Here is a 24,195-nt window from a genome sequence, read left to right as displayed (position 1 = left end):
TGATCAATCAATAAAGAGCCAATGACCAATGGTTGGGCAAGTAGACTGGGACGGGACCTTCGGGTTTGCATGGGCTAGGAATTAGAAGAGAGGAAGGTCAATTGCTGACTCAGGGGAGAAGGATGAGACTCAGAAGCTGCAGGAGAGAAAGTCAACCAGCCACATAAGAATTCAGGTAAGTAGCCACTGGCCACTTCCCTGATTGGGCCTGAGGTAGCAGGGGAAGTTTGAGTCGTCTCAGGAGTACCAGAGGGGAACATTGCATTTGCTAGTGGAAGGTTTGGGAGCAGTCATGGCAAGTCAAAATTCAACTGATGTGTGCGTGAGTTTCATTCTAGAATCCAGAGGGCTTTGGCAGGTGCTTGGGAGTGTGACCCGCTGAGAGAACAAAGCAGTGCAGCTAAACTCACCACTACACAACATATACAATTAAACCAAATAAACAAATGTAGAAATGAAAAGAAAATTACTGCCTTTCCCAAGAATAAACTTAAAATAATTCTCATCAGACCAAACTTCTTAAATTTGTATATGAAGTGAGTAAATACCTCAGCATTTCGAAAGACCTTAAGCATGTCAGCATCGAAAGCTTCCACTGTTTTGTAATACCCAATGAGGATCTGCTTCTCTATGGTGCTGAGATCCAGGGGGTCAGAGATCTTCTCATAATAGTCAGCGTTTCTGGAACACAGAGCAAGCTGTTACATTGGTGCACTGACTTCTTTTCTGAGCTCTACAAGGCTGTCAGAAAAGTGCACGTACTTTTTCTTTGGAGGAAGATTCAAAAGTGGAGCAGCAAGGGCTTGTTGGGAAGAATCTGCAGAAGAACACAGGATTTAGTACACGTTTCAAAGACAAGGCTGAGCATTAGTCTGAACATGTCTGTCTGTCTCTGTCTCTCTCTCTCTTTCTGTTGTTTAGATTGGTCTAGAATTCATGGGTGAAAAGAGTAGCTGGAATTACAACCACCTACCAGCATAGATGGCTTGTATTATTTTATTAAACTTTATTTTTATGGTTAAATGTGATGGTCCATGCTTGTAATCCCAGCACTCCAGAGGCTGATGATATTGAGAATTTGGCTGGCTTACACTGTTTCAAAGAGAAAAAAAAAGACTTCTTTTTTCTTTTTTTAAGACTTTTTCTTTATCCTTTTTTAAAGGGGTGCTGGGGATAGAACTGAGAGCACTGTACATGCAGCAAGAGGCTCCAGTCCATGAGCATCCTATCTTTTCTTTGTGGAGATATTAATTATTTTTATGTGTATGAGTGTTTGTATAGCTTCATGTCTGTACTCCACATATATGCAGTGTTCCACATGTGTGATGCAGACATGTGGGTACTGGGAATTGAACCTGAGTCTTGTCAAAGACCAGCTGCCAGTGTTCTTAACCACTAAGTCATCTCTCCAGCAGCACACTGTCCTTTAAAAACAACATTTTAGCCGGGCGGTGGTGGTGCACGCCTTTAATCCCAGCACTTGGGAGGCAGAGGCAGAGGCAGGCGGATTTCTGAGTTTGAGGCCAGCGAGAGCTATACAGAGAAACCCTGTCTTGAAAAAACTAAAAAAACAAACAAAACAAAACAAAAAAACCCCCCCAAAACCCAACATTTTATTGTTTTATGTGTATGGGTGTTTTAGTTGTATGTATGTCTGTGTACCACATGTGTGCATGGTGCCTCTAGAGACCAGAGAGAGGATTGGATAACTGGAACTGGAATTACTGGCAGCTGTGACCTATTATGTGGGCTGGGGATTCAACCTATATTCTCTACAGGAGCAGACAGTACTCTTAATAATACTAAGCCATGGTTCCAGATTCTAAAGATCTTTGAACTAAAAATGCTAGAAAACTCCACAATGAAAGTTGGAGAGGGAAAAAAACTACCTTGAGGCTTGACAATCAAAAACTTAGTCCCCCCCACTCAAGAACAAACAATAATTTAAATATTGAGGATTATGAGGGATATAAAGTATATTTAAAATGTAACACAGTAATAGTAAATAAAAACAATTTCTAATGAAGAATGTGAGCTGTAACTATTGAAGTAGCTAGGCTGTTTAGGGAAAATTTTTGCTTCTGCTCATATGCCTGCAACTTTCAAAGGACTATGCAAGCAAAGAGGAATTTGAGTTTCTCATTCTTGTACTAATCCTGTTACAGAGTGACAAATCTTTTTTATTTATTCTTTTTTTTTTTTTTTTTTTTGGTTTTTTGAGACAGGGTTTCTCTGTGTAGCCCTGGCTGTCCTCAAACTCAGAAATCTGCTTGCTTCTGCCTCCCAAGTGCTGGGATTAAAGGTGTGCGCCACCACTGCCTTGCTAATATTTATTTATTTTGATGAGCATGAATATGCACCACCTGTGTGCAGTGGGATGCTAAATCCTTTTACAACAAAAAGATTACCACATCCAAACGTTTTTTGCCACTCATAATTTTCTATAAATGATATTCCCATTGGTGTGGATTTGACTGAATTCCAGATAAGGAATAATTTAGCAATTATTTTCTAGAATTTATTTTTTTTATTCAGTTATGTGTGATACACACATCATTCAGTGAGGGACTCTTTCTCATTTGATATCTCATTCCTGATAGCATCCCTGTTAGCATGCAGTGATGGAAAAGTGTACTATCAAAGTAGCTCCATGGTAGTCAGAATGGGCTCGGGAGAAAGGGAAGTGCCACCTTCCAGAGACAATGAGACAGGGTGTCACTGTGCAGCTTTGGCTGGTCCGGGGAACGCTATGACAACAGGCTAACCTCAAACTCACAAAGATCCACTGGCTGGGCTGGAAAGATGGCTCAGTGGTTATGAGCACTGGCTGCTCTTCCAGACAACCAGGCCTCCAGTTCCGCAGCATTACCCACCCTCTAATAGCCTACAGGAGCACCAGGCATGCATGTAGTGTGCATACAGACATGCTGACAAAACCCCCCACACATAAACAAACATTAATTTAAAAAAGTCACAAATATAACAAAATGTTTCACATAGTTTCTTCATAGTTTATTTCTCTTTTTAAAACTGTATTTACTTTATGTGTCAGGGTGTTTTGCCTGCATGTGTATCTGTGTACCACATGTGTGCCCAATGTTTTTGAATGCTAGAGGAGGACATCAGATTCCCTGGAAATGAGGTTATTGACAGTTGTAACTGCTTTGTGAATGCTGGGAATCGAACCCAGGGTCCTCATTATTTAATAAAAACAAAACATTTATTTATTGTGTGCATGTATGTGTGTCACCATATGAATGCGATGGTGTAAGCATGGAAATTAGAGGATAATTTCAGAAGTCAGTTTTCTCCTTCGACAACAGTCAGGGAGAGTCAAGCTCTAGTTGTCAGGCTTGGTAGCAAGCATCAGAATCTACTGAGCTGTTGTAAACCTTTCATCTTTTCACCCCTAACCTATACTGCTAAAATACTTAGCCCTAATTTATAACTGTTTGTTCATTTATGACTGTGCTCAAAAGACATGTTTTGGAAAAGGAAAGGTGGGGCTGGAGAGATGGCTCAACAGCTAAGAGCACCAGGAGGCTCTTCCAGAAGATCTGGGTTCAATTCCCAGCACCCACATGGCAGCTTTAACTGTCTGTAACTCCAGTTCCAGGGGATCTGACATCCTCACACAGACATACATGCAGGCAAAACACCAATGCACATAAAATAAAAATAAATAAATCTTAAAATAAAAAGGAAAGGTGTTCACATAATTTTTTTTTCTAAAAAGTTAAAATTTATTATCACTTATATAAGTGGGTATGGATGTTTAGCCTGAATACATATTTGTGAATCACATGGGTACCTAGTTTCCTTAGAGCCCTGAAGAGGGCTTCAAATCCCCTTGAACTGGTTTTTTTCCTCCCCCTGTGCATTGTTGTGTCTGTGTGAGCCTGTCAGATCCCCTGGAACTACACATGGGTAGTGGGCATCGAATGTGGGTCCTCTGAAAGAACAGCCAGTGTGCTTAGCCGCTGAGCCTTTTCTCCAGCCCTTCTTCCTTGAACTCCTTTTACAGAGGGTTGTAAGGACACCCTGTGGGTGTTGGGAATTGAACTCAGGTTCTCAGTGCTCATGATCACTGAGCTATATGTCTGTGTGTGAGCACAGGTGTCAGATGGCTCACATCCTCCAGAAATTCTAGTTCTAAGAGATTCAATACTACTTGTGCCCACACAGGCACAGTACACAGGCACCTGTACTCAGGTATACATACCCACATGCAGACACATATAGCTACAGTTAAAAAAGATCTTTAAAGAAAACTACAACAACACAAAGCTGTGGCTGGATTCCCAGCACCCAGATGGTGGTTCACAATCATCATTAACTCCACTTCCAGGAAATCTAATGCTCTGTTCTGATTTCCTCAGGTATTAGGTATGTGCATACACAAAATCTTAAAACAAACAAACAAACAAACAAACAAAAAAACCCTCAAAACCAGGCAGGATGGTTCAGTTGATAAAGTATTTCACATACAAACCTGGCAAGCTATTCCTAGAATTCAGAAAAAAGTAGAAGAAACAGATTTTACCAAGTCATCCCCTGATCCCGTCATGGTACATGAAGATATATGTACCATGCCTTGTACACAATTAAAAATATTAAAAGTGCTGGGCATGGCAGCACATTAATCCTAGCACTCAGGAGGCAGAGGTGGCAGGTATGTGAGAGGTGGCTCATGGGTTTATAGTTAGAAGCACTGGCTGCTCTTTGTTTTGTTTTGGAGACAGGGTCTCACTATGTAGCTCTAACTGGCTTGTACCTTTATATGGTCTGTGCTCATAGCAACCCTCCATAGTGATAGTGCTGGGAAAGACATATGCTACTGTAGTTATAATTTTTAAACTGTAATATTATCTCATCCATGGAATTATTATCCTCTAGCTAAAAAAGTTATTTACAAGTACATTATTTAATTATAAGTAATAAACTCAAATTGATATGTACAAGACTAGAGATTATTTGCTCTATAATTCTTTATCTCTGACAACAGGTAGAATGAGGGGCAGGAAGAATGGCTCAGCAGTTAAGAGAACTTGCCTGAACTAAGAGAAGACTGAGTTCAATTCCAACTACCCATATTAGTCAGCTCACAGCTGCCTGTTCACTCTGGCTCCAGGTGGTCTGATACCCTCTTCTGATCTCCATGAGCACTGCATTCACACAGACAAACAACCTCCCTCCCAACACACAGTTGTTTTAAAGAAATAAAAAAGGGGATGAAGAGACTCAGTAGTTGGGAGAACTAGCTGGGCTTCCAAGAGGATTCCCAGCACACACAGGGCACTTCAAAGCCATCTGTAAATCCAGTTTTAGGGGATCTGATGTAATTTTTTTCTCCTCCACTGGGCAATAGGCATACATGTGGTTCAGATACTTGCAGGCAAAACCTCCCCAACACATAAAACAAAAACCTAAAAATAATTTAGAGATAAATGTTGAATTCTCTCAGCTAACAATAACAAAAATTAGAACCAACTCATCTCCTAGATTCATATTCCCACAACATTGCTTATTCTTAGGTCTGGGGTTCTCAGGAGGGGGAGTACCTTTGTAGGAGATGATGCCATCACAGATCTCTTTGAAGATCTGTGCTAGGCGTGCTGCCCGAGCCACTTCCAGGTTTTCCTCTGCAGCTGCCAAGCGTCTTGTTCTAACAGATCTAGCTGTCTGCAGGGCGGAGAACTGGGTCATAAAGACATCTGCAAGGAAAAGGTGAAAAGCAATTATAGGAAATGAAGAATCTGATATATCCTTTTCTTTTCCAGTTGACTCCTGCAACTTTTTTTTTTTTCTTTTTCTTTTTCCTTGAGGATATTAAGTAGAATTAGTGGGCAAGCAGTTGCTTCTCTTCCCCTTGAGAAAATCCAGAAAACACTAATGTTTCTGTAGTGATTAATGCTACATAGTGCAGTAGCTGCAGGTATGCAGTTCAAAGTGAGCCTGACCCACCTTGCCCCTCCTTGGAATATACACTGTTTTTTTGCTTTTTCTTTAAAAGTCACTCAGCAGCTGGGCAGTGGTGGTGCACACCTTTAATCCCAGCACTTGGGAGGCAGAGGCAGGCGGATTTCTGAGTTCGAGGCCAGCCTGGTCTACAGAGTGAGTTCCAGGACAGCCACGGCTACACAGAGAGACCCTGTCTCGACCCCCTCCAGAGCCCCCCAAAGTCACTCAGCAGTTAAGAGTGTGTACTGCTCTTGGTGAGGACTTGAGTTTCATTACCAGCTCCCATAGCACGTGGCTCACAACCTCCCCTAAGCGCAGCTTCATGGTACGATATGTCTTCACATACGATATGACTCACACATGTAAATGAATTCAGGAGTGAGTGACTGAGTGAGTGAGTCTAGTCTGCAGGCACACTCTTGCTCATGTTCTTGCAGTGCCGCTAAATATCCTGTCAAAACAAACATGAGTAGGGCGATGGCCAACAGGAGTGCGTGTGCACACGCGCATGTGTGTGTGTGTGTGTGTGTGTTAAGGACAGGCAGTGTGCCTAGCACTATATAGCTTTGGTTGTGTTATGTACAAGTGAACACTTCTACTTCAGCTTTCTGAATACTAAGATTATAAGAATGTGCCACCACCAAGTCACTCAACCTCTTTATATCTCAGTTCTGTCCTTTGTAAAACAGGTAATAATGTATCTAAATGACATAGGGTTGATTGTAACAGTAAATAAACAAGCTTATATTATAAAAAAGTATCATCACATGAGACTCAAGAAATGCTTTTTACATTCATCTATTTAGCGTGGAAGCAAGCAATCACAGGGAATTGGTTAGCAATTTGGAACTCCTTTTGTTGGGTACATACTATCTTCTAACAAACTGCTGCCTGAGACACTTAATTGATCACATTATTCTTGCACACCCCTCTCTGAGTAACTCATCTAGCAACTTGTAATAGGACCCCTACTGGCATGGAGCTTTGTAAACACCCATTCTTTGAACAATGGAATAAGTTTGTCCTTCCATTAAAAAACATCAAACTTAGATTTAAAAAAAAAAATTGTACTCCATTTATTAGTAAGTAGGCTGATCTGGCCTAAACTAGTTTTGAATGCATGCACAGTAATACAAAATGTATCCTTAAAGTGAACTTTGGGGGGGGGTCCCTACTTACTACACTATGCCTATGCACAATGGGAGGTGTACAGGATTACAGTAAGATACATTACAGGAAGGGGCACGTGATAGAAAAATGCTTATATACTTTGACCTGTCTGTTAAAGTAAAGAATGTCTTCGCACTATGATGCTCACAATCAAACTCGTGTATCTTATGAGCTCTAGGAAGGAGGTCCATAGTTGAGCACGTGAGTATGTTTCACTTGAGAAGCCTGAATGCATCCATGATAGTAGTTTCACATATTCTATCATTTGCCTTGAATAACCTGTTGCTTTTGAAAATCCACCCAAGCCTTTAATTCTCTGAGTAAGCAGCCAAGAATATGCCAACACTGTATGTGTATATTCAGTACATGACTGTAAGATCTTATCTGTTTGGTTTGTAACTTCAAAGAGATTCTAACCACTGAATTGCTGAAAAGATTTAAAATTCTGGGAACATCCAATTTTCTCTGGGCTGATGAGACTGCTAAATGGGTAAAGATGTTTGGTGCAGAGACTAATGACCTGAGCTTGGAGCACAGGGCCCACATGCTGCCAGGAGAACAGACTTCCACAAGCTGTCCTCTAGCCTCCACATTCATGCTGTACCACATCTCCAAGTGTCCCGACCCTCCTTCCCTAAATAATAACAGCAATTTACCAAAAGTCAAGCTGGAATATCTATATTCCAGCATTCTGGAGCTGGGAAGAAGAAATGAGTGTGCTAGGTCATCCTGAGCTATACAGCAAGTTCAAGAATAGCTTGAGCTACATCAGACCTTCTCATTAAGTCCAAAAGAAGAAACAAAATACTGTTTTGTTTTGTTTTGAGACAGGGTTTCTCTGTGTAGCCCTGGCTGTCCTGGAACTCACTCTGTTGACCAGGCTAGCCTCGAACTCAGAAATCCGCCTGCCTCTGCCTCCCAGGTGCTGGGATTAAAGGCGTGCACCACCACCGCCCGGCAACAAAATACTCTTTAAAGAAGTTTATTTATTTATTTGAGACAAGGGCTTACTATGTGGCCCAGGGTGGCTTCAAACTGATAAGGCTCTGCCTGCCTCTTTCTTCAAGTGCTCAGATAACAGTTTAATTAAGTCATTTGCATGTTTCTTTTTTCTTTTCTTTTCTGGACAGTGTAGTGTTTCACTCACTAGCTCAGGCTGGCCTCCAATGCACTGTGAAGCCAATGGTGACTTTAAATATTTGATCCTTTTACAGGGAGTGCTACCATATCTGGCTTCTCTCTCTCCTTTCTTATTTTATTTTTAAAATACTCATATATATCTAATTCTGTTTTTTTTTGTGTGTGTATGGGTATCTATGTCTGTGCATGCAGTGCCCATGGAGGGCAGAAGAGGGTATTGGACCCCTTGGGGCTGGAGTTACAGAAGGTTGTGAGCTGCTATTGCCATGATGGGAATGGAGCTTGGGTCCCTGGAGGAGCAGCCAATGCTCTTAATCACTGACTCTCTCTCCAGCCTTCCTGGATACATTTCAGTATCTTCTGGGAAGAAAAGAAATAGAAGATTATGGGGGCTGGAGTGATGGCTCAGCGGTTAAGAGCACTGAGTGCTCTTCTAGAGGTCCTGAGTTCAATTCCCAGCAACCACATGGTGGCTCACAACCATCTGTAATGAGATCGGATGCCCTCTTTTGGTGTGTCTGAAGACAGATACAGTGTATTCATATAAATAAAAATAAATAAATCTTTAAAAAAAAAAAAGAAATAGAAGATTAAAATTTTATTTTAAATTGTAACTATTTTCTTCCTTTACACTTTTACTCAACTGTTTATCGTTCTTATTCCTCACTTTATTGTCAGAATCTTGTGTAGACACTATGTGGCTTGAAACTGGCCTTGAACTACAGATCTTCCTGCTCTCCTCTCCAAAGTGTGGGTATCAAAGGCAGGTATTACCACATCCTGCACTAAATACTTCATTTGGAAAGGATTCATGGTCTAGGTTTAGTTAAGACTTTAATCTGAGTATTTCTGAGACAGAGGCAGGTGGACTGCTGTGAGTTCAAGGCTAGACTGGTCTATAGACAGAATTCCCAGGACAGCCAGGGCTAAACAGAGAATTCCTACCTCAAAAAACCAAAACCAAACAAAGTAAGACAAGACAAAAGAACAAGAGTCTGGTCTATATAGTGAGTACCAGAGTTACACAGTGAGACCCAGCCTCAAACACACACACACACACACACACACACACACACACACACACACACACACACAAACCAGTATCTCATTTGTTTTAGATACTAGCTCAAATAATGAAAGCTGTTTCTAATAGTCACTTAAAAAGGAAAGCAGATGCTTCTATATATACAGTACTTACTTGAATATAGGAGAAAAGTATTTGAATTTATAGTTGTTTTTTCCCTTCCCATAATGCATTTGGCATCATTGTTCTGTTCTACACAAATAAAAGGAGTCTTAGAATGAAGTGTTTAGTCCTCTCGTCTTCACATATGTGTGTGGCACACATGCCCATTAAAAAATAAAACCAGGGGAGCTACAATAGGATTTCATCATGTAGTCTTTCCAGCCAGGCAATGGTGGTGAAAGATTTTAATCCCAGCACTTGTGAAGGAGACGTAGGTAGGCCTCTGTGTATTTGAGGCCAGCCTGGTCTACAGAGTTCCCAGGACAGCCAGGGCTACAAGTCCTGTCTCATAAGACAAAATAACTATTAAGCCTCCTCATGCCTTACCAGACTTAATGTTCCCATCGTCTCTACAGATGCCGTTCCACCGGGTGTACAATGATGCTGAGTGAATATCACGGGTGTGCTTTACTTCCTCCTGCTTCTGATGGATCTTTTCCCAGTTTCGGAACAAGAACACATGATGCTTTAACACAAAGTTCCTGAAACAAAAGAGAATGGTGTTCCTTACTAATCTGTAAGACTTTATTACATGTCTAAACTCCATAAGCTCTGTTAAGAGATACCAGAAGTAAGCACAACAGTGACTAGGGTAGACGGTTGCAGAACTGGGTCCTAGCAATTCACACAGTCATCCCAGAAGTCAGGTGGCTGACAAAGAAGATTCCAACTTGAACGCCTGCCTGGGCTACAGAGTGAGACTTGTAAAAGGCCAAAAACCTCCTATATTATCTACAAGCTTCTGGCAAGAATAGCAGAGATTTATGGAATGTTTGTACAAATCTTGTTCTGTTTAGGGTCTTGAACTCACTGTTATAGTCTAGGCCCAATTCAAATCTTGTAACCTTCCAGTTTCAAGCTTCCAAGTCCTGAGAATACACAAGTATACCAGAACATGCAGCTATTTGTACAAATTTATTCACCAATTTACTTTGAGACAGAGTTTCACTAAACCTCTGACTGACCTTGGGACTTATGTACACCAGGCGGGTCTGGAACTCACAGATATCTGCCAGTCTCTGCCTCCTAAGTGCCAGGATCTGTTTTCATTTATTTCTTTGACTGTTTTGCCTGCATGTACATATGTAAAGTATATATGCAGTGCTCATGGGGATCAGAAGAGGCATCGGAACTTCTGGAACTAGGTAAAGACAAATGTGAGTCATTGCATGAGCACTCTAACCACTGAGGTATCTCTGTTGACTCTTCAATGCTTTCACTGGTTTTTAATAAAGTGTGTATACATATGTAAGAGTGTGTTATTGCCGAAAAAGCCCAGAGTTTTTGGGTACCCTGAAACAAACTGGGGTCCTGTGCAACAGTAGTACTCACTTTTAACTTTAGACACAGCTTTTCTGCTCATTTTAAATTTTATTCTATATTTTAAAAAAATTCATTTTTATGTGTACGTGTAGAAGTGTCAAGGAAATCAGAACAGGGCAATGAATACCCCAGAGCTAAAGTTATAGTCAGCAGTGAATCATGAGGCTATGAGTTGCCCAACATGGGTGCTGAGAACTAAATTCAGGTCCTCTGGGAAAGTAGCAAATGTTCCTAAACCACTAGTCATGGCTCCTGTCCTTTTATACCCTATTAAATAAAAATTATTATTATTATTACTATTACTATTATTAAGGTGTGCATGCTTGTATGATATGTGTGTAAACAGCATAAGGGCCACAGTAAGCATTTGGAGGTCAGAGGAGAGCTTTGTGGAGTCAGTTCTCTCTCTATGAGCCTTTATAAGGGCTCTGGGGAATCTAACGTAGGTCACAGGCAAGTGCCTTTATCTGCTCAGCCACTTCCACAGCCCTGACCTTGAGCTCTTCTATACTCTTGCCTACACCTCTCAAGTTGAGAGCATAGGCTTGTGTCCCCAGGGATCCAATCCAAGGCTTCTTGCATGCTAGGCCACCACTCTAGCAAGTGAGCCACAAACCAGCCTTTGGTTACTTAAAAAAATCCACACAAACAACAACAACAAAAATACCCTTTTATTTATTGTCATCATGTTTGGGTATGCAACAAAAATACCCTTTTATTTATTGTCATCATTATGTTTGGGTATGGGTGTGGAGAGTGAGTGTGCCATGGCATACAAATGAGACTCTGTTCTCTCCTTATATGAGACCCAAAGATCAAACTCAGAAAGTATTCTAACACACTGAGTCATCTGACTGGCTTTCTTGTTTCCTTTTGATGGGGACAGTTCTCTTCAGAATAAACAAGTGCTCTTAACTGCTCAGCAATCTCTCTAGTCTCAAATTTAGTTCCTTCCTTCCTTCCTTTTCTTTTCTCTCTCTCTCTTCTTTCTCTCTCTCTTTCTCTCTCTCTCTCTCTCTCTCTCTCTTTCTTTCTTTCTTTCTTTCTTTCTTGGAGACAGGGTCAAAATTCAGACTGGTCTTGAACTCACAGAGATCTGCCTGCCTCTGCCTCCTAAGTGCTGGCATTATAGGTAAGTAACCACATATGACTCAAGCCTATCTTTTGCTTAATTTTTAAAACTTTATTTATGTATGTTCATGTGTGTGAGTGTTTGCTACGTATGTACAGGTAACTGTGGCGACAAGAAAAGGGTGTCAGGTTCTGTGGAGCTGTAGTTATAAACAACTTAAAATCCAAAATTATAAACTATAGACAGAAAAATGTTTTTCATTTTTTAATTTTTTATTCTACTTTATGTGTATGAGGTTCTTTTATTTGTTTTTAGCCTGTGCAGCACATGCATGCCTAGTGCCAGGAGATGTGGGGACCCATCCAGAGCCAGTCACTACAAGGAGAGGGTGTCAGATGGCTGTGAGCGGCCATGTGGATGCTGAGAATTAAACTTAGATTCTCCGAAAGAGCACTCAGTGTTCAAACACTGAGAGTCTTCTAGCCCTGAGTCTAAATTCTAGGAACTCACACACAGCTGTGTGTGGTAGTGTGTACTTTTAATCTCAGCACTTGGAGGCACAGTCAGGTGGATCTCTGAGTTTGAGGCCAGCCTGATTTACAAAGCAAGTTGCTAGGGCTATACAGTAAGACCTTGTATAAAATCAAGAACAAAGTGCATATACTTTTGCCTATAGTTGGATTAAGACTTCATGTAGAAAACAGTCCAAACTTCATAAAGTTCAGCAATATTTAAGTTAACAAGCAAATCACAATTTAAAAAAAGAAGTCAGTACTAAAAAACCATTTTACCTCTCTCTATTGGACATTGGCTTCATCTGTAACTGTGGAGTCAATCGTGTTGGGGTGTTGATGTTTTCACTGGGCTCTTCAGAGGGATGGCCTCTCTAAAAATTCATGTGGGGAGAGCACAGGGAGAAAAAGAAGAATCCATCAGACATCACCTCTGAAATGATAAAGCAGTGTTAAGAGGAAAGCCTGTGGTGGCCTTTGCTCCAGTAATTGCCTGAAGGGGACTGAGGGCAGCCTTTAGGGAAGCCATGAGGTCATGGTTTACCCTTTTCTTCAGCTTGTGCTTGGACTTCCGCTTCTCTTTCGACCGTGCAGACTTTCTATGTGTGCTCGAAGGCTGGCTGCCTTTATGGCTGGAGAGTCCATTCATCCGCTGACTTTTGCCTCCAATGATTCCTCGACACTTCTCAAAACCACATTTACAAAGTTGCTGTCAAGAAAGAACTTTTTTTAACCTTGTACATTTCTCATTACAAGTTCAAAGAGGAACTGGATCCCCAAAGTTAAGCATGAATTAAAAAAATTAAATGTAAACATGCAAGTAATCAATTGAAGTCTATTCTGGTGGCTTACGTCTACAATCTCAGCACCTGGTAGAGTAGATGAAGGTAGGAAGATCTGGAGCTCACCCTGCCACAGAAACGATCAGAGGCAAGCCTGCCTCAGAGAAACCAAAACGAAGGGAGGAGAGACTCAGAGGACAGGGAGGGAGCAAGTGATTCTAACAGTGAAGTGATGATGTATGTACCTATGACCTCAGCACTCTAGAGGCAAATCAGGCTACCCAAAGTTTCTGTTACAAACCAATCAGCCAACTGATCAAAATCGATCAATATGAAACCAGCCTGATCTATATAGCAAGTTCTAGGTTTGCCAGGGGTATATAGCAAGACCCTTTCTCAAAAACTGAAACCAAAAAAAAAAAAAAAAAAAAAAAAAAAAGGAAAGACTAAACTTAAGTGAAGTGACACAAAAAAACATGACTGAAGAATGACAACAGCAGGGTGCGGTGGTTTTCAGAGTTCTGAGACAATGAGACCTACGCATGAAAGAGTGAAGAGCAGACTTTCTCAGTGTAACTGGCTCTCAATGGCTCCCTCTTGTATTCAAATCCCTACCTGTTTTTCTACGTTGAAGGAATGAAAGTTGTAATCATAGGTGAGCTCGGTCCCAGCTGGTACATCCTTAAGTGCATACAGTCCAATACGGTATACTCCATTAACAGACCTATTTAGAAAATAAAGAACAGAATGAAAAATCACAAAAGGAGCAAAATAACATGCATCTTATCATAGCATGCTAGGTGAACACCCCACCATCGCACTCCAGCTTTGTTTTTTCCTTTTATTTCCTGACCTTTTAAAAAAGGCATCAAGCCTTTAATTCCAGAACTCACAAGCAGAGGGGCAGACAGATCTCTGTGAGTTCTAGACCAACTTGGTCAACATAGTGAGTTTCAGATCAGCCAGGACCTTGTACAGAATCCCTGCCCCATCTCCCTTCCAAAGAGAAGTTTCACTCTGCAACCCTGGCTGGCCTCAAACAGAGACCTGTCAGTTTCTGTCTTGAGGGCCAGCTAGCTTATTATTATTTGGCAGGGTCTCACATAGCAGCTTATGTTGACCTCAAACTCAAGAGATAGCCAAGGTTGACCTTGAACTTTTGATCCTAATGCCTCTACTTCCTGGGTACTAAGACGACTAGACTAGCCCAAGTTACCAGACAGGATTTATTTGGTATTGGTGAACACAGCCATGCTTCTGTACATGTTAGCCAACCATATCTCTAGTCACTTGTCTTTTTACATAGCCTCAAATTCATGCTGAAACATCCTCCTACTTCAACTGCCTAGTGTTGGGATTATAAACATGCCTCACTATGTTTCCCCTTCCAGAGAACATCCTCCTTCTCCCACAACCTCCCTACTTCTATTCCTAACAGGATCTTGTTTGTAGCCCTAGTTTCCTTGAATTCTTTAGGTAGACTAGAATGGCCTTACACTCACAGATACCTGCCTTTCTTTGTCCCTTGAGTGCTAGGATAAAAGGTAAATGCCACCATGGACACTGGAAGCTCAGGCCAGCCAAAGACTGTAAGTGAGACACCATCTCAATCAGCAACAATGAAAACACACAACAAAACAAAACAAAACAAAACAAAACAAAACAAAACAAAAACAACCCTTAACCAAACGCTGCCCCAAAACCAAAGAGTGGTAGCACTTGCTTATAACTATCATTCTGTGGCAAAGTACATGACCAATCTTGGTTACATAGAAAGTTTGAGGTCAGTTTGGGCTAAATAAGACCCTGCCTAAAAAACCAAAGTAGAACTGCCCTTGAAGATCTAGGTTAAATCCCTAGAAAACAAAACAAATCTACACTATACAAAACTAAAATAAAACCCCTGAATCTCTCCCTTGCCAAGTTCTTACTGTTGCCTGGTTACCTGTATAACCTCAGAAAGCTCTGAGATCAGTACTCATGCCACAACCAACATTTCCTCATCTTCTGTGTATTAGTTTTGCCTATTTTGCACTTCAAATAAATGGAACATAGACAATATACACCTTAAAAAGATATATGAATGTTTTGCCTATGTCTGTGCACCATGTGCATGCTAGTATCTGTGAAGGTCAGACGTGGACACTGGATCCCCTAGAACTGGAGTTACAGACAGTTATGAGCTATTATGTGGTTGCTGGAAATTGAACCCAGGTCTTCTTCAAGAGCAGCAAATACTCTTAAACACAGTGTCATCTTTCCAGCCCTTAAAACAATTTTATGTGTATGTATATATCTCTGTGGGAAGGGTGGAGGTACCCACAGAAGTCAGAACATGACATAAGACTTACTGCAGCCTATATTATAGCTCATTCTAAGTTGTCCTACATGGGTGCTAAAAACTGAACTTAGTTCCCTCAAAAGTAGCAAGTACTCTTGAAGGTTAAGCCATCTCTCCAGCCCTTGCCAACAGTTTGTTGTTGTTGTTATGGTATATTTTTGAGATAAAGACTCACTAGATAGTTCCTAGGCTGGCCTGCAATTTCCTATCCTCCTATCTTAGATTCCTAAATACTCAGATTTAAAATGTGTGCCACCACACCTTTTAAAAATTTTATTGATCTCTCTGTATGATTAAGTCTATGTGTGGCATGCAAACATCACAGTCTACATGTGACGGTTAGAGGATAACCTGTGGGAGTCAATTTTTACTTTCACCATGGTTTCATGGATTGAACCTGGCTTTGGCAACAAACCCTTTATCCACTGAGCTATGCTGCCCATGTCCTGGTCACGGTACATACACTAGTGTACCTAGTGTCTTTCACTCAGTGTTACCCTGAATTGAATACATCAGTTTGTACCTTTGCATACTGTATAGTTTTCTATTCCAGGTAAAAAAACAGACTTTATATACCTATCCTACTGCTGATAAATAATTTTAATTTACTTTTTCATTAGTTTGAGTCCACATGAGTGTAGCATCATGAATTCTGTATCCAATCTGTGGTAAGGTTGCATCAGAATCTGGCATTAACTCTGCTACCGTCTTGATGGTCCCAAATTACCTTTTGCAAGATATTCTGCTTTTGTTTGGTTTGCCAAAGTTTGGAATCACTGTGAGTTTGAGGCTACCCTAGTCTACATCATAAGTTCCAGTACTCCAGGGCTATGTCAAGTGTTCATTATGGCGCTAAGTCCTTGCTTATAGCCATCAAATGGCCTTGCACCTCAGCTCTCAAGTTACGTTTGCCTTTTAGAAATCTTGTTCTCAGCAGTCTCTACAGATGTCAGGACTGGTGAAACAGCTATACAAGTCTTGAAAATATATATATGTATGATACAATTTTGAGGGGACGGGGACACACACACACACCACACACACACACACACACACACACACACACACACACACACACACACACACACGGTTTATTTGTTTTTTTGAGACAGGGTTTCTTTGTGTAGCCCTGGCTGTCCTGGGTCCTGGAATTCACTCTATAGACCAGCCTGTCCAGGAATGCAGAAATCTACCCAACTCTACTTTGCACCTGCTGGAATTAAAGGTGTGTGCCACCACCACCAGCTATAAGGCAAAAACCTTATACCAGGAGTAGAATAGGGTTGCTGGGCTTTTAAGAGGTAATGATGCCTTTAAAGAAGTTATACCAATTCTCACTTAAACATCATTCATATGATTGTACACTTTTTTTTTTTGAGACAAGTTCTCACTATGTAGTCCAGGTGGCCTAGAACTCAGAGATCTGCCTGCTTCTGCCTCCTGAGTGCTGGGATTAATGTGCCATCACTCTTGGCTTGCTTTTATACTATTTCATGACCACTTTGTCAGTCTTTCATTCTAGACATTTGAGGGCAGATATAGGTTTCAAAACTTGAAATCAAATCTGTATCTACATTTAGTTTTTTGTTTAAGGCTTCATGTAGTCCAACCTGTTCTTGAACTGCAACTCCTGACATGTCTGTCCCCATCTCTTGAGCACTGGGATGAGAGGTTATGTTTTACCATATTCAGCCTAATCTTTCCTTTATACAGTATTGATTCTTTCATTTGTTAAAAAAAAAATGGGGAAACTAGAGAGATGGCTCAGTGAGTACTTGGTGTTATCCCAGGGAATCCAAGTTCAGTTCCCAGTAAATCAGGCAGCTTAAACACAAGGGATGTGATGCCCTTCTGAACTCTGTGTTCTTATACATATTCTAACATACACACAAATAATACTTTTTCTTTCTTTTTCCTTCCTTTTTGTTTTTAAAGAAAAGGTATAATCTTCTTGATTTTATAGCATCTGGATAAAATAAGTCCTTTCTCAGATAAACATACAAATTGTGCCCTTCCCAGCCTTGAGCAGAAAGAACAGACCTTGCTTCCCACACAGGACTTTAACACCTAGGTGAAGTCAGCTGCTTTGTTTATACTTGCAACTTTCTGCAAGAACTTAGAAGAACAGACTGCTTGATGAGCCTGCTTAGCAACAGTATCCAGCAGAAATAGAGGATGGGTTCAGGTGGGCTTTCCCTATATATACAAGTGCAGAATATAAAACTTTGAGTCCTGATCAGAAAACTTCATGTTTCTCTTGCCCTTCTGTCTCCTTTTCATTTCCAGCCCTCCTTTCAGGTGAGCCCCATTCATCCGTGGCCGCTGGGTAGCTACAAATATCCTCTTCAAGTATGCACTGCCTTGTTTATTATTTACTTATTGATGTTTTGTGTGTGTCTGTGTGCAGACACATATGTGCCATAAACATTATGTATACATCAGGGGTCAGTTAGTGGGAGTCAGTTTTCTCCTTCCAACATGTGGGCATCAGGAATCAAACTCAGGTTCTTACGCTTAGCAGCAAGCACCTTTACTTGCTGAGCCACCCTGCTGGCTCACTCCCATTTATTTAGGCTGCTTATGCTTTCTTTTTGTGTGTATGTGTGTGTATATACACATGAAGCCCAAAGGATAACATCCTCTCTTTCCCTCAACTGTTTGCCACTTCACTTTTTTGAACTGCTTTTCACTGATCTTGAAATTTAGTAAGTGGCTAAATTGCCTAACCAGTGAGCCACAGATACCTTCTGGCTGTTTCTACTTCCCAGCACTGAGATTATAGGTCTACACCATGGTGCCCAGTTTTCACATGGGCAGTAGGCATTAAACCAAAGTTCTGACCAGAAGCACTTTGCAGACACCTCCTGTCCGCACATTTGGCTCTGGCTCGTAAGCACTGAGATTCCAGGTGTATACCAGCAGCCCATCATCTTGCATTCTCCAAGTTTGAACTTAAGCTGTTTAAGTATATCTGTGTGAATGGACGCTATGTTTGCACAGGTGCTGTGGAGGTCAGCAAAAAAAAATTCCCTGGAGCTGGATTTACAGACTATTATACACTACCATGTAGGTGCCCTGTAAGAGTAGCAAGTATTCTTCTTTAATTTTTTTTAAAAAAAAATGATTTATTTTTATTTTGAGCGAGTTGGTGTTTTACTTGCATGTGTATCTGTGTGAAGGTGTTGGATTCCTTGGAAATGGAGGTAGATAGTTGTGAGTTGCCATGGGAGTGCTGGGAAATAACCCAGGGTTTCTGGAAGAGAAGCTAGACTACTGAGCCCCCTACTACATAGTATTCTTTTGATGAACAAACCTTACCTTTGTTTGCAGGGGTATCCTGGATAGTTTTATATTAAGTAGACACAAGCTAAAGTCTTTTAAGATGAGGGAGCCTCAATTAAGAAAATGCATCCCTAAGATCAGGCTGTAGGCAAGTCTCTAGGGCATTTTTGTAATTAGTTACTGATGAGAGGACCCAACTCACTGTGGGTGGTGACACCCCTGGACTAGTAGCCCTGGGTTCTATTAAAAAAAAAAAAAAGAAAAAGAAAAGAAAAAAAAGCAGGCTGAGCTTTTTTCAATAGAAAAGTGTGGGGAGCAAGCCAGTCAACAGCACCCTCCATGGCCTCTGCATCAGCTCCTGCCTCCAGGTTCCTGACCTGCATGAGTTTCCACTGTCACTGCTTCTGATGATGACCTGCTGCTATATGTACTTGTGAGAGAAATAAACCCTTTCCTCCCCACACTGCTTTTGGTTATGGTATTGTCTTAACTAAGACAAGCAATGAGATCAAATTTAGGGTCTTCTTAGTATATCTGAGGTAATTACTCTGAGTAATTACTCTTAGTATATCTGAAGTTGATTAGTAATTAATCTATTCCACCCTTGAATATTTCAGACAATCTTACTACATAGGCCAGTCTGACCTCAAAATCATGGTAATCCTTCTGCCTCTAAGTCTGATTATAGACATGTGTCATCATACTAGACTTCAGACATATTTTATCAAGTTGAAAAAAAATCAATTAAAAAAAGTGTGGTCAGTTCCTTTTGAGGTTATCCATACCTACTCTTTGTACCTATCCTATGTCCAAGAAAACATCCTGTGCATCTTTCTGGAAATTTACTGTCACATGTGAATTAGGACAGAACAAAATTGGAAAACCATCCTCATTGAACAGCAGCTTGTCATGAATCACGTGACAGTATTAAACTCTGTCTGGAATCTATATACTTATTCTTTATTCCAAGCATGGTCTTACCTAGAAGTCCTTTATTAAGACTTGAAATTTGAGAAGTCAAATCCTAACATTTCTTCATCTAGCTTGTCTTTTATTTTCCCCTCTATTTCCTCTGTATGAATTCACATGTGACTTATGACTTAGGACAAGGTCTCATTCAGATGATTCTGGCTTTCAATTCTCTCTACATAAATTATTTATTTTTATGTGCATTGGTGTTTTGACTATATGTGTAGGTGTCAGAGCCACTGGAACTGGAGTTACAGACAGTTGTGAGCTGACAAATAGCTTCTGGGACTTGATCCAGGTCCTTTAGAAGAGCAGCCAGTGCTCTCAACCACTGAGCTATCTTTCTAGTTCGTTCCCTCCCTCCCTCCCTCCCTCCCTCCCTCCCTTCCTCCCTCCTTCCTTCCTTCCTTCCAATAAATTAATTTTTTATGTGTATGGGTGTTTTGCTGCACGCCTGCCTGCAGAGGCCAGAAGAGGAGGTCAGATTCCCTGAGACTGGAGTTACAAGTAGCTGTGAGCCACCACATGGATGCTGGGAATCAAACTCAGGTCATTTGGAAGAGCAGACAATGTTTTTTGTTTTTGTTTTTTTGCTTTTTTTTGGTTTTTTGAGACAGAGTTTCTCTGTGTAGCCCTGGCTGTCCTCGAACTCAGAAATCTGCCTGCCTCTGCCTCCCAAGTGCTGGGATTAAAGGCCTGCGCCACCACTGCCCGGTGCAGCCAATGTTCTTAACCACTGAGCCATGGCTCACTCTAGCCCCATGACTTTCAACTCTTGAGCCTTGTCTCTTCTTCTCAGGCTGGGATTAAAAGCATATACTACCATGCCCAGATCAGTAGAAACTTGTTTTGAGTCATGGTCCCATGTAGCTCAGGGTGGCCTCAGGAGTACAGAATGACTTGAAACTATTTTAAACAATTTTTAAAATTTATTTACCTTTATTTTATATGCATTGGTGTTTTGCCTGGCATGTATGTATATGTGAGAATGTTAGATTTTGGAGTTACCAACAGTTGTGAGGTGTCATTTGGGTGCTGGGATTTAAACCCTAGACCCCTGGAAGAATAGTCAGTGGCCTCAACCTCTGAGCACTGAGCTCTCTTCAGCCCAGACTTGGAACTTCTAATCCTCTTGCCTCTATACCCCGAGAGCTGGGACAAGAGGACTGTACTGTAATGTCTGTTTTGAGTTGCTGGGGATCAACCCAAGGCTATGTGCATCCTAAGCAAGAACCATACTGACCGAACTGTATCTCAGCCCTTGATTATTTCTTATAAACCGTGTTGGTATGGGTCTGAGACAGTGCTTTTCTAAGAATCCCATGCAAACTGCTGAGCTCACAGGTCTGTTAATCCTATTTTATTTCTTCCTTTTCTCACCAGATCATTTAGTTACGGCTTTCAATATAACAGGGGATTAAACTTGTTGACAACGGCTATCTTTAACATTGTTATTTATTTTCAGTCTTTACTATACTTAGGGAATGTGTGTGTGTGCTGGGGAGGGGCCATGAAGAGCTCAGAGGACAACTTCAGGGAGTTGATATTCTCCTTCTACAATTTAGGTCCTAGGGACTGAATGTAGGTCTTCAGGTTAGGCAGCATGTGTCTTTACCAAACAATCCATCTCACCATGATAGCCCTAGAGTTTAAGAATAGTCCCGCTACTCCCCTTTTTGAGACATTATCTCCTGTACTCAATTTGACATTGAATTATACACAGGAGGATCAAGAAGCTCAAAGTCAGATTGGCAAGAAGGCTCAGTGGGTAGAGAGCAATCGCTACCAAGCCTGGTGTCTGGAGTCCCTGAGACTCACATGAAAGAGAGAAATGCTATCTACAAAGTGGTGCCATTGACATCAACAGGTGCTCTGTCATCAGTGTTCATACATACATATACTGAGAAATAAGTAAATACACACATAAGTGTAATAAAGACAAGTTCCTTGTCAAATTCAGGTAAATGAAAAGCTCAAGTCAGTCTGCACTACAGGGAATCCCGTCTCAAAAACAAAGAAAACCCCAAGTTAAACAAATTAAAGTATATCTAAGTGTCATTAATGAGAATATGGGCCTCAAGTTTCTTTTGGTATACAATTTTAATTCTACACTCAATATCTTGGGATATATATTCAGAGTTACCAGTTATGTGATTTTTAGGAAAATGTGTTTCTGAAAGAATTTACCCTTTTCTCTAACTTTTTCTTTTCTTTTCTTTTTTTTTCTTTCTTTCTTTCTTTCTTTCTTTTTTTTTTTGTTTTTCGAGACAGGGCTTCTCTGTGTAGCTCTGGCTGTCCTGGAACTCACTCTGTAGACCAGGCTGGCCTTGAATTCAGAAATCCACCTGCCTCTGCCTCCGCCTCCCAAGTGCTGGGATTAAAGGCGTGCGCCACCACCGCCCGGCTTCTCTAACTTTTTCTATATGAGCGTTCAAGGCAGAGTAAGTTCCAGGGCAGCCCCAGCTAAAAAGAAAAGCCCTGTCTTGGAAAACCAAAAAAGAATTGAATTTATAAGATGAATCTATAAATTCATGACACACCTTTAATCCCAGGACATAGGAGGTAGAGGCAAGAGAATCTCTGTAAGTTCGAGGACAGGCTGGTTTACATAACAAGTCCCAGGATAGGCAGGGTTACAGAGTGAGACCATATGCCAAACAAGCAAAAAAAAAAAAAAAAAAAAAAAAGAGAGAGAGAGAGAGAGAGAGAGAGAGAGAGAGAGAGAGAGAGGTCAACTCTCATACCCAAGTCAACTCATTATTATTTTTCAAACACTTACATTGTGTGTAGACATATGTATATGTTTGTGCATACATAGGGAGGTAGGGAAGACTACTAGGAGTTGGTTCTTTCTTTTTATCATGTGGGTATATCCATGAGAATATGGACCAAACCTCGAGGTGTCAGGTTTGGTGGAAAGTATCTTTATTTACTAGCTGAGCAGTCTTGGTTTGTTTTTGTGTTTGCCTCACTACACAGCTCTGCCTGGCCTGGAACTCACAGAAGCTCTACTGGACTGCTGGGCTTAAAAGCATGCATCACTACACCTAGGTGCCCTTCCAATTTATTTTATTTTATGCGTGAAGGCTTGCATGTATGTATGTGTACGGTTTGCATATCTGGTATTTTAGAAGCTAGAAGGGGAAAAGCCAAATACTGTGGAACTGGAGTGACAGGTAGTTATGCTCTTAACTGAACCCTCTCTTCAGCTATATTATAAAAAAAAGACAGAGTCTCACTATGTAGTCCAGGCTGGCCTTAATCTCAGTATTCTCAGGTTTTATGCTTCTCAAGAGCTAGGATTATAGATGTGTGCATATGTGTGGGGTATATATATATCTATGTTGTGTGGGTATGGACATGTTCTTTGTGGAGGCAAGAAATCGATGTCTTCTTTAGTTCTCCCAATCCCCTAAAAGAGATTGTCATAGAAACTAGATTAAAATTTGTTTTAGAAGATGGGGAGTGGTTGTGGGAGGAGAAGGGTGATCTGGGCATTGTAACTCACACTTGAGATTCTAAGACTTGGTAGCAGAGGCAGGAGAATTATCTTACATCTGACAACAGCCTGGAATACATGTGCATGAGTTCCGGGCCATCCAGTACTACGTAGTGAGATCCTGGTGTGGTATATCTGTTTTGAGATAAGGAACCACTCTGTAGCCCTGGCTGGCCGGGAACTCATGCTGCAGAGCAGGCTGGTTAAGGTTGTGTGCCTCAGCTTGGGGAAGGCATGTACCATCATGGCTGGCCTTATGGCAGAAGTAGAGATGAGTTTCTGTGCTTGCTAGGTAAATGCTCCATCTCCAGCCTTTCACCTTCCAGAAATGTTTGCTATGTTTTGTTTTCATAGTGGTGTGGATTTTGTGGATGAATATACTGGTAAAAATTAATACATACTTAAAACCTGTGTATTTTTATGTATGGGAATTAAAACATTATTAAAATTCATGTAAAAAGATGAAGCTGTTCACACTCTCCACATATTTTTTCTTACTGTATATATATGCGTGTGCACATGTACAGTGTGTATACATGTGTGTGTCTGTATATATGTGTGTATGTGTGTGTGTGTCTGTGTAGGTCAGAGGACAACTTGTGGGAGTTGGTTCTCTTCTTCCATCATATGGGTTCTGGGAACTGAAATTATCTTGTTAGGAGAAGTGAGAGGAATCAGATCCTCTGGAACTGGAGTTACAGTAGTAGTGAGCCACCCAAATGGATGCTCAGGTCCTCTGCAAGAGCAGTGTGCTCTAACCACTTAGCACCCGGCACTGGCTTTCTGAGGGACAGGACTGCAAGGGTGTCCTCCACATGGTTCTTTTTATTATTTTAAACATTATATGTGTGTGTCTGTGCACATATATGTATGTGTCTGTGAGGCAGTTGCTAGCAGA

At 41.0% G+C, this 24,195-nt stretch overlaps 1 protein-coding gene across 3 annotated transcripts in view; it reads right to left on the bottom strand.

Moving 5' to 3' along the window:
• Ash1l (ASH1 like histone lysine methyltransferase) overlaps window positions 1-24,195 on the bottom strand; it is a 131,140-nt gene that overhangs the window by 13,674 nt on the left and 93,271 nt on the right. For all 3 annotated transcript variants that reach the window (XM_076932732.1, XM_034500429.2, XM_076932731.1), the window contains exons 13-19: window positions 13,822-13,930; window positions 12,969-13,133; window positions 12,704-12,798; window positions 9,845-9,999; window positions 5,562-5,714; window positions 763-817; window positions 549-681 (exon numbers count right to left, since the gene is read on the bottom strand). In XM_076932732.1, the coding sequence (XP_076788847.1) occupies window positions 549-681; window positions 763-817; window positions 5,562-5,714; window positions 9,845-9,999; window positions 12,704-12,798; window positions 12,969-13,133; window positions 13,822-13,930 (865 nt within the window). The remainder of the gene's footprint in view (window positions 1-548; window positions 682-762; window positions 818-5,561; window positions 5,715-9,844; window positions 10,000-12,703; window positions 12,799-12,968; window positions 13,134-13,821; window positions 13,931-24,195) is intronic.

This window comes from Arvicanthis niloticus, chromosome 4 (assembly GCF_011762505.2).
Source record: "Arvicanthis niloticus isolate mArvNil1 chromosome 4, mArvNil1.pat.X, whole genome shotgun sequence".
Taxonomy (NCBI): domain Eukaryota; kingdom Metazoa; phylum Chordata; class Mammalia; order Rodentia; family Muridae; genus Arvicanthis; species Arvicanthis niloticus.
Note: the sequence above shows the minus strand (reverse complement) of the source record. Positions and strands in the feature narration are given on the sequence as shown.